The 13,771-nt window shown below is 36.3% G+C and overlaps 5 protein-coding genes across 7 annotated transcripts; 1 reads left to right on the top strand and 4 right to left on the bottom strand.

The window, feature by feature from the left end:
• Positions 1-501: 501 nt before the first annotated feature.
• On the bottom strand, positions 502-1,817 carry M04G7.1 (ShKT domain-containing protein). Its single transcript, NM_067532.7, has 4 exons — positions 1,644-1,817; positions 1,007-1,219; positions 796-958; positions 502-744 (listed from the first exon to the last, which is right to left on the bottom strand). Exons 1-4 carry the CDS (start codon positions 1,747-1,749, stop codon positions 576-578), a joined length of 651 nt encoding a protein of 216 aa, NP_499933.2. The 5' UTR covers positions 1,750-1,817; the 3' UTR covers positions 502-575.
• Positions 1,818-2,199: 382 nt separating this feature from the next.
• Positions 2,200-2,528, bottom strand: M04G7.5 (uncharacterized protein; the record flags this gene model as incomplete). The annotated part of the gene is made up of 2 exons (NM_001307409.1): positions 2,200-2,279; positions 2,381-2,528. The coding sequence occupies 2 exons, from the start codon at positions 2,526-2,528 to the stop codon at positions 2,200-2,202; spliced, it is 228 nt and encodes a 75-aa protein (NP_001294338.1).
• A 156-nt stretch (positions 2,529-2,684) lies between these two features.
• Positions 2,685-6,483, top strand: Y66H1A.8 (uncharacterized protein; the record flags this gene model as incomplete). Of its 2 annotated transcripts, NM_001307647.1 has the most annotated exons (3): positions 2,685-2,746; positions 6,188-6,291; positions 6,479-6,483. In NM_001307647.1, 3 exons carry the CDS (start codon positions 2,685-2,687, stop codon positions 6,481-6,483), a joined length of 171 nt encoding a protein of 56 aa, NP_001294576.1. The 2 variants fall into 2 exon arrangements, with proteins under 2 accessions (NP_001294576.1, NP_001294575.1); NM_001307646.3 differs by lacking the exon at positions 2,685-2,746 and having other exon boundaries at positions 6,237-6,291.
• Positions 6,484-9,151: 2,668 nt separating this feature from the next.
• On the bottom strand, positions 9,152-11,924 carry dpm-1 (Dolichol-phosphate mannosyltransferase subunit 1; the record flags this gene model as incomplete). Of its 2 annotated transcripts, NM_067530.7 has the most annotated exons (3): positions 9,152-9,510; positions 9,751-9,963; positions 11,568-11,924. In NM_067530.7, the coding sequence occupies 3 exons, from the start codon at positions 11,916-11,918 to the stop codon at positions 9,355-9,357; spliced, it is 720 nt and encodes a 239-aa protein (NP_499931.2). The 2 variants fall into 2 exon arrangements, with proteins under 2 accessions (NP_499931.2, NP_001368307.1); NM_001380009.1 differs by lacking the exons at positions 9,751-9,963; positions 11,568-11,924 and having other exon boundaries at positions 9,355-9,510.
• An 890-nt stretch (positions 11,925-12,814) lies between these two features.
• mrpl-55 (39S ribosomal protein L55, mitochondrial) lies at positions 12,815-13,616 on the bottom strand (the record flags this gene model as incomplete). The annotated part of the gene is made up of 4 exons (NM_067529.6): positions 12,815-12,985; positions 13,031-13,126; positions 13,201-13,328; positions 13,544-13,616. The coding sequence occupies 4 exons, from the start codon at positions 13,614-13,616 to the stop codon at positions 12,905-12,907; spliced, it is 378 nt and encodes a 125-aa protein (NP_499930.2). The 3' UTR covers positions 12,815-12,904.
• Positions 13,617-13,771: the final 155 nt, after the last annotated feature.

The raw sequence follows: 13,771 nt of genomic DNA, 5'->3' as shown, positions 1-13,771 counted from the left end.
TCTTCCGTTTCAATTTATGAGGGAAGCCAGAAATCCATGTATTTAACCGATGATACTGGTTCAGAAAAATCCAAAAAGCCAATATCTTCGGACTTCCAACTGATAACTCTCTTTTATTTAAAGGTGGAGTAGAACTACTCATATGATGCCAAAATGAACAAATCAAAAAAAAAAAATCAAAAAAAAACTAGTAAAAATTACTCAGTTTTTGCCACTCATCATTTTGGAAGTAGACCAAAAAAAATTTATTTCCTACATTTTTTATACTGTAATTTAGTTTTATAATAATTATTTGTATTGAAACATTGTAGATTTCCTCAAAAGCTGATGCTTTTCAAAATTTTGGCAATTTGCCAAAACTGATGACGTCCTCTCTTTTTTTTGAAATGGCGGAAACTAGGCCATCAGTGACGTCACTATCCAGTCAGACTTAAACGTTGGGGATTCTATACCTAGACAAAGCTTCCGGCACTTTAAAATTTTAGACTATTTCGAGTATTCTGTATGCTTTCTCCTTTATTTCTAGAAAAAAAATGTATTTAACAATTTCATTCAGTTCAATGGCTTTCGGGGGTCTACTTGCGCCCAAAAAAGAGGAATCCATTGCTGTTTGTCGAGAGCACAGCCGGTGCTGCTGGTTGTGGAGTTGTCGGGGAGCACAAACCACACTGATTCCCGCATCCGACACGCTTCTGGTAGGCGGAGACGCTTGTGGCGGAGCAGTAGTTTCCACGTGTGGTGCAACTGCAAAAAATAGGTGGTAGGCAGGCATGTAGGCACTTTTTCAGAGCCTACTCTGGAAGTGTGTTTCCGCAATTGGGAATTTTCGTGGCGGCGGCCCACAAACAGAGACTGCAAGTTCTCGGGCAGTACAAAGCCATCATATCAACAAAGTCAATGTCTTGGCAAGAAGCCGTACGATTAGCGCAGTCGGTGAGAAGATCGGTACAGGCGTATTCTGAAAAGAATTGGGCTACAGTAATCCACAAAGCCCTGCTCAACTTACGTGGGCTCACAGGAGCTGTACTATAGCACATATTACAGGTTCTTGCACAATTTGCTCTGGCGAAATCCTGCATTCCGATTGCGTTACATTGGACGTTGGTACAATCAGCCAAGTAATCAGTACAGTCGCCTCCAGGTTGAACAACGTCGGCTTCGGAGCAACATTGGTTTCCGATGCACTCGAAGCCCGATGGGCAGGCTCCCATGAAGCATTCTGTAAAAATGGCATGCTTGGAAGTTTGCCTTTTTACCTACGTAAATACGTGCCTGCCTACGTGCCTACCTGTCTGTGTGCCTTCCTACCTGTTTACGTTGCCTACCTATCTAGCTATGTGCCTACATACCTATGTAGTTATGTATCGGCCTGCTTTTTCATTTAGCTTACATACGCGCTTGTCTGCCTGCCTGCATCATCGGGCCTCTCTGGCTCTATGCCTGTTCGCGTACATACCTCGGCCTGTCCACATAGCTTCCCGTCTACCTACCTACCTGCAAAGGTGCCTGCTGTCTTACGTGTCTGCCTGCTTGCCTGCATGTCCTTCTACCTGCCAAGGCGTCAGCCATTCTATGTACCTATCTATCAGTGTGATGTCATGCCTTCCTACGTACTTTCAGTGAAAAAATACAAAAAAACTCACCACTTCTCGATTGTGTTCTACAATAGGAACCAGGTCTTCCCGTAGTACTGTTTTGGCACAGTGCCAACCCAGTGAGAGCTAGAAAAACGGCTAGTTTTAAGGCCATTTCGAGGGAAATTGTAATAAAAATGATTTTCGCGGGGTATAATGAAAATTTTAGCAGCAGGAAACGATACAAGCTGTGCACACATTGAAGGTAACCGTTTGCCCAAAAAATAGGGGTGTGACTCATTTTCGAAAAGGAGCCAGGCGGTATCCAATCTTTGGCTCAATTTTTGGAAAACAGAAATGTTAAAATTAAAAAAAAACGGAATTCGGAAGTTGAAGTGTCCAGCCTGCATCCAAGGCCCTCGGCGTTGACTAAGCCTAAGCCGAAGCCTGAGCCTAAGCCTAAGCCTGAGCCTGAGCCTAAGCATGAGCCAAAGGCTAAGCCTAAGACTGAGCCTAAGCCCAAGTGTGAGCCTAAGCCTTAAAACATTAAATCTAGAAATTCACTACTTTATTCTTCAACTTTCGACAAACTAATATACAAATATTTTCCGATACGATAATCGAATTATTTAGAATATTCCGAAGTTTCAGCCTTCACCACTTGTTCGACGCTACGACGGAATCGGAATCCACAGCAGGAGAAGTCTGAAAATAGTATTGTTCTATGGCAGACATGTTCAGGCCTGCCTGAATGCCTACCGCCTATTTTTTTTTACACTTTGGAAAATTTGGTATGGCGAACTTACTGTTATTATTGCAACATGAAGAGTATCCGAATCTTGGCGGGCAGTAGCTACATCTCGGAGCACATCCATTTCCAAAGCACCGGTTGCACGAACACTGAGGGACTTGGACTACAGTGACCACGGGTGACCACAGCCACCTTCGAAGCATTGAGCAGAAGCTCCGGCGATGATGGAAATGGAGTGCATAGTTATGAGTTTTAATGAGCTTAATGTGAGTTATGTGAGAATAAATGTGAGAATTCTTATATAGTTCCTTCAGGTATTGAAAATCCAGTTTATTGCCCTTCTAATCAGCGGAGCATAGATGAGCACTGCTTTGTTGATAGAGACACAAAATACGATTGTGCTCAAGAACAGGAAGCACGGGTAAAGTTTTTGTTGCTCTTATTTTGAAATATTATATTACGGGAACACAAAATTCTACGAATGCGTATTGCGCAACATATTTGACGCGCAATTTATCTTGTAGCGAAAACGACTTATTTAAATGACTACTGTAGCGCTTGTGTCGATTCACGGGCTCGATCAGCGATATTCCATTTTTCTTCGTTTTTTCGTTTTTTTTTCGCATTTTTTGCTTACTTTTCTGTATTCTATCGATAAATAAAAAATACTAATTCATTTAAAATTTTGGGCCCGTAAATCGACACAAGCGCTACAGTAGTCATTTAAAGAGTTACTGTAGTTTTCGCTACGAGATATTTTAGGCGTCGAATATGTTGCTTCACAGAATTTTGTGTTGCCGGAATAGAAAAATCGACACGTTGCCGGTTTGCTGATTTGCTGGAAATTTCGATTTTCGGCAAATTTATTGCACAATTATTCGCACAATTCGGTACTTTTTCGCACATTTATTGAAAAATTAATTATAAAAAAATCCCTTTGAGTGTTAAATTTACTAAAAATTAGAAAAACACATCAAAGCGTCTCTAACCAGAAAATTTATCACTTCTCCTCGAGGAGTACACGAGCTGCGTAAATCGACATGAGCCCATGAATAGTCATCGTTATTCAAATCGGGTGGGCTGCAATTGCCGTTCGGCAAATTGATTTGTCGACAAATTCGGCAAATCGGCAGTTTGCCAGTTTGCCGATTTGCCGGAAAAATTAATTTTCGGCAAAATGCCGGTTTGCCGGAACTTTTCCGGCAAATTTGATATCAAACTTGCCGGAAATGTTTAGACTTATAACTGTGTCTTTTTCAATTTTTTCCGTTTTTTTCTACATATTTTCATAGAATTTACTTTCAAAATAGACATAGGAACATTCTTAGGATGTATTTAATTTTGCAATTTCAAATTGAAATTCTGAAATTTCCAGAAAAAATGAGTGCGAAACCACATTTTTTCTTCACATTTTGCTTCCTGATCACCAAAAAACATTTGGCAAATACTGTTTTACTACTTGATCTTTTACTACGTATCTCTTTTACTACAGGATCTCTTTTACTACGGAATCTCTTTCACTACGAATTCCACATCTAGATCTTTTACTACAATTGGATCTTTTACTACGGAATCTCTTTTACTACGAATTCCACATCTAGATCTTTTACTACAATTGGATCTTTTACTACGGAATCTCTTTTACTACGAATTCCACATCTAGATCTTTTACTACAATTGGATCTTTTACTACGGAATCTATTTTACTACGCTTTACCAACATAGCTCTTTTACTACAGTACGAAAATTTTCAATTTAAGAATTAAATTTTCAACAACATTATGCCGGCAAACACTCATTGACTACCTTCTCATTGACTACCTTTGCTCATTGACTACCTTTTGCTCATTGGCTACCTTTGCTCATTGACTACCTTCAAATGCTCTTTGACTACCTCTATCTAATAAAATTTTCCAAAATTTTTTTGAAAACTTTTCAAAATTTGATCAGAAAAATGCAATGTTTGTAGTTTTTTCTAGTTTGGATGTTCTGCACACGATTGCAGACGAAAACCTGAGGTTTAGTAGAACACCTAAGCTCAAAAAACGCACTCACTTCGGATGCTGATATCTCCGTGGAAAAATTTTTTATGACAAAGTGATCAACTACAAAGTTGTTTATCTTAATCTAACGTACAACTTTGTAGTTGATTGTTTTTTATCAAAAAATTTGTTGGTCGAGATAAAGTTGTGTAAAGTTCGGCACCTTCATGCTTGTATTTTCTTCTTCTTTTTCTGTTCATATCTCAACCAACAAATTTTTTGATAAAAAACGATTAACTACAAAATTGTACTTTATATTAAGATAAACAACTTTGTAGTTGATCACTTTGTCATAAAAAATTATTACACTGAGATATCAGCATCCGAAGTGAGTGCGTTTTTTGAATTTTGAGGTTCTACTATACCTCAGGTTTTAGTCAGAATTCGTGTTCAGAACATCTAAACTAGATAAACTACAAACATTGCATTTTTCTATAACATCTGATCAAATTTTGAAAAGTTTTCAAAAAAAGTTTTGAAAAAATTTTTGAAAATTTTTGTAAGGGGGTACCCTTTGGATTTTTTTTCATAAATCGAAAAAAAACATTGAAACCTAAAAAAACCAAATGTTTTTGACACTATCGCCAACAACATTTCAGTTGGACACATTTTATTGCAAAATCTCATTGCCTACTATCCTATGCTGAAACCTCTGAAATATGCTTATGCTGACGTTTTGAATATGCTTATGCTGACGTGCGCTTATGCTGACAAGAGCTCTCACGAGAATTTCGTGATCCAAAAAACACATTGAAAGCTTATATCAGGACACTTGACGATGTAAAAGAAAACTGAACCGGACCAGATTCGAACCAGCAATGACTGGCAATTACTCCCATGCTTACATTTCCCATGCCTACAATTCCCATGCGTACACATGTTCCCGTACATACAAATATTCCCATGCGTATACTCAGTAGTAATAGTGTTCCCATGCGTACAACTCATTTTTTCTCGTTCCCATGCCTACATTTCCCATGCTTACACGTATTCCCGTACATACAAATTTTCCCATGCTTACAATCAGTAGTAAAAATGCTCCCATGCGTACAATTCAATTTTTGGTGTTCCCATGCATACAATTCCCATGCTTACACCAATTCCCATACATACAAAACTGTATTCCCATGCTTACACGGAGCACTTTTTGTGCTCCAAAAGAGCAAAAAGTCAATTTTTTTGCTCATTTTTGCAGTATTAATCGTATTTGATAGTTTTAAGTTATTTTGATTACAAAGTGCAAAAAAATGGGCTTGTTTTGAACTATTAATGAAGAATCGAAGAAAAATAGGGTCGATTATCTATAGAATAAATTTTTTTTTTGCTCGAAAAATTTTTTTTTTTGGAAAAATTTTTTTTCTCTTCATTTTGTAGGAAATCATTCATTTGGTGTTTTCTACAATTTTGGATGTTCATATTGCTGTTTCCGTGCAGTTATGCGTTTCGCAGTGTCTCCGGAGCATTCGATTTTTTATTGCATTTTATAAGAAATCGGAGCTATCTTATAATTTCTACAAATTTGAAAGTTCATCTCGCATTATTTCATGTATCTTAAAACTATTGCTTCAAAAATAGCACAGAACAAATGTTGATTCTGTTTCTTTCATTCAAAAAATGTCGATAATTTTTGATTTTCTCATATTTTCGATGAAATTCGTACTATTCGGCAATTATTTCGCAATTATCGTAGTTTTTGTTATGAGAATTGGATGTTCTTTCTTTTTCTCACTTTTTCTATTGTTTTTTGCAAGGAGAGACGGGATATTATAACTTTTGTTCTTTAAATTCTTATAAACTATGAAATAATGCAAAATTTAAAGATTGCCGAACAGCCACCGACCGACGTGTCAAGCAGCGCGGAGACGATGGATGAACGCGGTGATATTGAAAATTGGCTTCAGTTTCCAAGGATTTATTGAAAGAGGTAATATTTTAGCTTATTTTAGCTTCAAATGTTTCTTTTATTTTTGCAAAATTGATTTTTGCTATCATTCATGCTATCATTCATGGCAAAACCCCAAATTGACTTAACTCTACCTTTAAATTTTCAGTTCATATTGTATTTTTCGCAAACAAAACACAATTTTATACAAAAATGTATTTAATTTCAGATTAGCCAATCGGAAACGCCACGGAAATGCATCTACAGAGCAACCAAGTGCAGCAGAGACAGCGGAACGAGGGAAAATCCCGAAAAATTCTAATTTTTTTGCATTTTTGGAAATTTTTCTTAAATAAATATTATTTAAATAAACTACTGTTGTCATATTATAAGAAAAGAAAGTGAAAACTACAAGCGGGTGGAACGAATCCTGGAAGGATTCCATCTCACAGACATGTCAATAATAGGCGAACGATGGGCCGCTTACAAGCGAAATACAGGCGAGGGATAGGCCGCGTACACGCGTGTTTTTGGTTCTACATTCACTTGCATGCGGCCTGCATGCAAGTCATCGCTCGCTTGTCGCGGGTTACCTGTGCATGCGGGAGACACCTCAAACTGGGATGTAGGGAAGAAAATTTTCTGGAGGAAGTCGTCTTTCGATTCCGCTTTCTTCAATTATTACTATTTGGGGAAGAAGTTCGAAAACCGTTTATCACTGATAAGTCAGCGGAAAACCTAATTTTTGAAAATTTTATTACAGCATTGTACTCATCATAAAATTCCCGAAAGGGAGACGTACATTTGAGGGCTATATCTTGTACACAGACAGATGTATAGAAAAAAAACAAGTTTTGGCCTGAAAATTAATAAAAATAATATCTCTTGGCAGAGTATTTCTAATGCGACGAAACTTCATCTTCCATTAAATAAAATCAAAAACTATGAATCAAAAATACATTCCGCAAAACTTTAGTGGAAAAAATGTGCAGGAGACCCAGGAAACCACTCCCCCCAGTACTAAATTTTTGAATTATTTTTTTCTTGAAAAATTTTCCCACTGAACTTTTTACAAATTTTATATGTCTCGATGCGTCTTGATGAGACCTACACGTCAATTTTTGGAAAACTAAGAAAACTTGAAAACTGACCGAGTTATGATTGAAAAAGTAGATTCGCGAAAATGGGAAAGCGTGCAAAATGTGGCACTTATTCGTCTTGCTCGGCCGACTCATAAAACTTTTCTTAATTCTGAGTTGAAAATCGTGTTCAACGTACTTTTTTACGTGGGGTAGAAAAAAAAGTGTCGAAAAGATGAAGTAGAACTTGAGATAAAGACGAAAAACTACTTTTTCGGAAAAAAAATTTTTTTTGGCAAAATGGCATTTTTTGGCCTTTTGTTTTATCACAACTTTTTGCCTTTTGCACTTATGAACTCAAACTTTCTTTCAAAAAATCCACCTCTCTGAGTAGTATCTTGCACATAAATTTGGAACAAAACCGAGCAAAATCCGAATTTTAATTCAATTAAAACATGGTTTTTTGGGGGTAAAAAGAGCAACAAAAATTTTTTTCAAACTGGGGAAAGCCGCCCTGAGCTCAGTTTTGCTCCAAACTTTGTGCAGTTTTTTGCTCCCCCGTGGGGTGAAATATTTCTAGTAAGCTGTCAAATATTATAAAATTCAGTCAAACGGCTCTGGAGTTATTAATGAAAACGAAGTGTGACATTTTTTCGCAAGCTAAAAAAAACGCGAAAAAACGCGAAAAAGGGGCGGAGTCTGTACACTCGGCATTTATTAGAGGCTGCTTGGCAGACTAGTTAGACTTACGAAAATTGTTAGATAAGCTGATTGTATATAGTTTTTCTTTATTTGAAGTTATTTTGATGAAACTGTTTAGGAACAGGAGCCACATTTTCAATTTTTGAAACAAAAATTTGACAGTTATTTTATCTTAAAATGTGGGACATTATTAAATTGTGGGACATTATGTAGTTGTAAATCAATCACGATAGACGACGTTACAACCTGTTTACAACCTGTTAGCTCAAATATGATATTTGGGAAAACATATTTGAACTCTACAGTGACGTTGTTGGCATTTTACGATTATTTCTGTCTTTTCTCTTGACTATTATGTATTTCCAGATATCAGAAGTACTAGTAAATATGGACTCAGACATAAAAATTAAACAACGTTAAAATATTTATAGAAAGCAGAAATTGAGCAATAGTTGTAGATTATCTAAGTCAATGTGCGCAGAATCCGCGCGGAAAGTGCGCGGAATGTGCTCAAAGGGCTAGCGGTGTGGAAAATGGCCACACCAAAGGCAATGTGCGTGGAATGTGCGCAGAATGCATGATTTCTGGATGAAAAACACACAAAAACCAATGTGCGCAGAATGTGCGCGGAAGGTGCGCGGAATGTGCGCATACGTCTACCGAGACAGTCACTGTTCTTGGTGAACGGCCAGAGTCACTATATTTGGGCCGTTCACCAAATATAGTGACTCTGGCCGTTCACCAAAAATAGTGACTCAGAAATGCACAGAAATGTGCAACAGAGTACGGCAGTGTGCGGCACACACACCCACTTTTTTTTCTGGAGTTTGCCGCTCATCGCCAGCTTTCCAGGGCACAATTCACAGCTCGGGGGTAGTCGTTGAAAGACGTTGAAAGCGCCCTGGAAAACTGGACCGATTTGCCGAGATATTGGTACAAAAATATAACATTTTTAACTCCCAACACTGGATAATCTGAAAATTTTAATCTCTTTTTGAAAATTGGATACATATTTCTTCTATTTTTCGGCATTTGCCGAGCTTTAATTATTCGGCAACTTGACACTTAGCCAACCAGAACATTTGTGCACAAATTGTTTCCAATTTTGTTGGCATCTTAAAAAATATTATAACGATTTATTCGAAGAAAAAATATAATTTAAACAAGAATGTTTGGAAACAATATAAATAGGAATCCCCAAGGTCATAATAAAAAAATTTGGAAAACGTACAATGAAGCGCTCTGGCTATAAAACTCTCAGAAATTTTAATTCTTAAAATTTAAATTAAAAATAGTAAAATGAATACAAATTATATCACAGAATCTACCAAACAAATGCAAACAGATAGAGAAGTCCTTTTGCGTAATCCACGATTTCCTGACTTCCGAGCTTTGATTCTCCAAAGAATCGATCGACGAATGAGATTGGTACCTCCCCAATACGATAACCCGATTTTTTCGCTCGAAACATCATTTCCATCTGCAATTCGGATTTTAAAAACATTAAAAAATCTTTTTCACAGTATTTTGTTATTAAAAAATCTTCTTTATATATATTTAACTTTGAATTTTCGAAGAGCCTCAGAATAAGCTTAAGTTTTGATTGCATTTCTGTTTCTTGATCAATAAAAACCTTTTTTCATTGGCTCCGGTTTTTGGTAAATGGTGTGCACGAGTTGCAGAAATATCTTTATTTTTCAAAATTTAAACCTATATTCACCTGAAAAACGTATCCTTTGCTTACACTTTCAGCAATCAACTTCGACAGAATATCTCTCTTATAAAGACGAAATGATCCTGTTAAATCAGATACACCTGGATTCAGCAGAAACTGAGCCAAAAAATTGGCTCCCTTGCTGATCGTCTTCCTCTTCAAATCCCATCCACTAACACCACCTCCGTCCTTGTAGCGTGTTCCTGTCACGATGTCGAGCTGAAAAATAAATAAAAAAATTGTATTTTTATGCTTAAAAAAGGCATTGTGTTGATATAAATGTGATGGTTTTTTAAATGTAATATTATGTCCTCTATTATCGGAAACTTGATATTAGGTGAGACATTATTTTCGGCAAACGCACAAAACTGGCGCATTTCAACATGATAATCAGGGGTGTGCGGATAACCGACTTTTTCGGCTAACAGATAGATCGGCTAATGCCGACTTTTTTGAAGCCGGCTAACGGCTATTCACTACAACTTTTTTCGAACGAGGGACGAGGCAAAAAGGTTTCTAGGCCATGGCCGAGTCCCCGACAAGTTTCAGCGGCCATTTATGTTGCTTTGTTTTCCGCGTGTTTTCTTTCGTTTTTCACCAATTTTCCCCATTTTTTCTTATTAATACTAATAAATAAATATTTTTTGCAGATGCTAAAACAATTTCCAAGTGAAAAAATTGTGTATTGAGTCTGTAAGTAACGGTGAAAGTGGTCAATGTAATATGATGGATTACGGGAACACAAAACCCAAACTTTTTCCCACACATGATACATATGCTGCTCTGATGCTGAAACTACCTGATTTTCATAACGAGACCACTGAAAAAGTTTTGAGGCTTTCAAAATTCAACTTTTTTGGTGAAAAAGTAGAGATTTTCGCACAAAAAGTTGAATTTTGAAAACCTCAAAACTTTTTCAGCGGTCTCGTTATGAAAATCAGGTAGTTTCAGCATCAGAGCAGCATATGTATCATGTTTGGGAAAAAGTTTGGGTTTTGTATTCCCGTAATCCATCATATTACATTGACGACTTTCACCGCTACTTGCCGACTGAATACATATTTTTTCATCTGGAAATTATTTTAGCATTAGCAAAAAAATTTATTTATCAGTTTTGATAAGAAAACACGGGAAAAATTGGTGAAAAACAAGAGAAAACAAAGCAAGTACAAAATGTCGTAAAATGCGGTGTTTTGTGTGCAAACACCGATTTTTCGCATTTTTTCTCGGCCCTCGTTCGAAAAAAGTTGCGGTGATGTTCACTATTTTTTAGCAAATTCAGTGATGAACGACTGTTCAAATAGAAAAAATCATATAAAACCCCAACATTTTTTCCAAAAAAAAATGTGTTAGTGAAATTAGCAGACCGGGAAATTGGGCTAAGATCGGCCAACATCGGCTACCGGATAACTTAAAGTTTAAATTAGCTAAACTGGCAGAAATTCGGCTGATAGTGAATCGGATATTATCAGCACACCCCTGATCCAACTGTGCCTGAAAGTTACAGTTTGCCGAAAAAACTTTTAACGGCACCTTTTCGTCAAACGACAATTTTCAGGTACTATTTGAGGACTTTTTTCAATTTTTTAACAGAAATATATGTTATTTTCAGATAGAACATGCTGTGTTCTACATTTCTATATAAATTTTAAATGCTTAACGTTGCATAATAAGTTCTTGCCATATTTTTCTCAAATTGGAAAACTTTCATCAAATTAACTATTATTTAACTAAAATAACATTTGTACACCTATAAATTTTGAAATTTAAAAAAGTTCTGTTTTTTTAACAATTTTTAGAAAAAATGTACGAATAATGTATACCTTATACTTATGTTGAAGCGCAATCATTTCCGGAATGAATTTTGGATGATGAGAAAGATCTGCGTCCATAAGAATGATAAATTCTCCACGTGCAAACGATAATCCATGTGAATAGGCTGTACCAAGTCCAAGTTTTCCAACTCGTGGCTTGATCAGAATCTTATCGTCTCCGTACTCCTTTTGAAGAAGTTTTGCAATGCCTTGAGTACCGTCTGGTGATGCATCGTCAACGATAATCACTTCATGTGAAACTTCTTTCAGATAATTTTCAATTAACCAAATGCAAATCGGCAAATTTTCTTTTTCGTTGTAGGTTGGCAGAATTATCGAATATTTCGGAGTGGATGTCATAATAATCTGAAACATAAAATTCCTTTTGAATAATCTGACTAGGGATCCCTGTAAAAACTTGGTGAATAAGAGAAACAAAAAGTATACCAATCGGAAGCTTGTGTTAAATACTGGCTACTCGAAATCAAAACAAAATTAATCGGTCTCAAAGTCTTAAAAACACTAGTGTCACTGAAAATTAAAGTTGGAGTACCGAAATCTAAGACTTTGCTTTTTAGAACCAAATGATTCAAAACTACCGAATTTCGTAATGAGAAGTTTTGAAATTTTCTCAAAAAAAAGTTATGGGTCAAAGTTTTAGAAAAAGCTCATTTTCAGCTAAAATCACATTTTTCCACCTTCTCGGTGTGACACCGTCTGGAACTAAATTTTTATTCAATTATCAATCTTTAATAAATATTATGGTCCTTTACTACGCGCTTATTCTTTGATTAAAGTACATTTTCGGTCAGTGGGTCACAAAAATGTACCTTTTATTGGTCCCCCCAATCGATTTTTTCACAGAAAAAAAATGATAAATTTCACTGTTTTTGAGCCAGAAATACGATTTTTTGAGTAAAAAACGTTGAAATTAAGAGTTTTCAGTGAAACTTCACGCTTCTTATCGCATTTTTCCATTTTTGAAGTCAAATTCGTTCTGAGATCGGGTTTTTTACCCGAAAATTCGCGTTTTTCTCGGAAAATGGCTGAAAATTCGGCGTTTATCGCTGAAAAATGAGGTTTTTAGAGGTTTTTAGCATATTAGTATTTTCAAGCTAATTTCGACCGGAAACTCGATTTTCCTCCACAAACTTCTTGGTTTCCTATCCACCAAGCTGTTACGGGGTTCCCTAGTGAAATAGAGATAATTGATATAAAATTGCGACTAAACGCACAAATCAATATTAATCAGATCGAGAATAAAGTCGATATTCATAGTAAATATAACGAAAACAAAAAATCTAACAAAAAAAAAGAAATACTACATGCTAATAACGAGATTTTTCTTATTTTTTCGTGGATTTCTGCCCGGGTGCCGACCAAAACTTCATATACTCCGACTCATCGAAGGTGTCATCGATAACTTCCTGAAAAAACCATTTTTAATTTGAAATCGTTAATTATATAATTACTGTTTTTGTGATCTTGGCTTTTGGTTTACGAGCAGCCAGCCGTTGTCGTCGTTCATCCTCGCTCAACTGTTTGAGGTCGACGGCAGATTGGAATGTCTGAAAATATGTACAATTAAAAAACTGATTAAATATAAAAACTGCAATTAAATATGTATTTTTCAAAAAGCAACCTGTCTCGGTTCAGCGGCGGGAACCATGATTGTCGAACCATCCGGACGGATAAATTTAACTTGGTACCGATGCAAGTAGTCTCGACGGCTGATTTTTCCCAAACTTGCTCTCCACGCATTATTTCTCTCTGAAAATGTGAAATTCACGCGGGAATAGTGATTTTGATTTAGGGAGAGGAAGGGGGAAATGGTTTATAAAAAGTCTGATTTTGAGGAGAAATGAATGGAAATAATAGTAATTGCAATTTTCACATGAAAAATGTTGTACGAAAAATGTTCTGCCACGTTTTTTTTTTGAAAATAACCTTCAAATGATATTTTTCGACCTTTTTCCTTTACTAACCTGCTGTGATGGCTTTTGAGCAGCTTGTTAGCAAGTTTCGCATGGAAATTTGAGTGTTCATCTGCAAAAACATTTAGAAATTCAAGAAAAATCACAGGAATACACTGAAAAATCAATAAGTTTTAATAAAGACGTGTATTTTTGACTTATTCGAGAGGAGTGCACAAACAAATTCTCAGCGGAGCGCGTTTGCGGCGCTCACTTTTCGTGTCACTTACGCGGCAAATG

The sequence above is a fragment of the Caenorhabditis elegans genome, chromosome IV (assembly GCF_000002985.6).
Source record: "Caenorhabditis elegans chromosome IV".
Taxonomy (NCBI): Eukaryota; Metazoa; Nematoda; class Chromadorea; order Rhabditida; family Rhabditidae; genus Caenorhabditis; species Caenorhabditis elegans.
Note: the sequence above shows the minus strand (reverse complement) of the source record. Positions and strands in the feature narration are given on the sequence as shown.

Coding starts and splice junctions, on each gene's coding strand:
- M04G7.1 (NM_067532.7), bottom strand. CDS start 1,749: ATGGCCTTAAAACTAGCCGTTTTTCTAGCTCTCACTGGGTTGGCACTG. Junction 1,220..1,643: donor TAGAACACAATCGAGAAGTG/GTGAGTTTTTTT, acceptor CCATTTTTACAG/AATGCTTCATGGGAGCCTGC. Junction 745..795: donor TGCGGAAACACACTTCCAGA/GTAGGCTCTGAA, acceptor TATTTTTTGCAG/TTGCACCACACGTGGAAACT.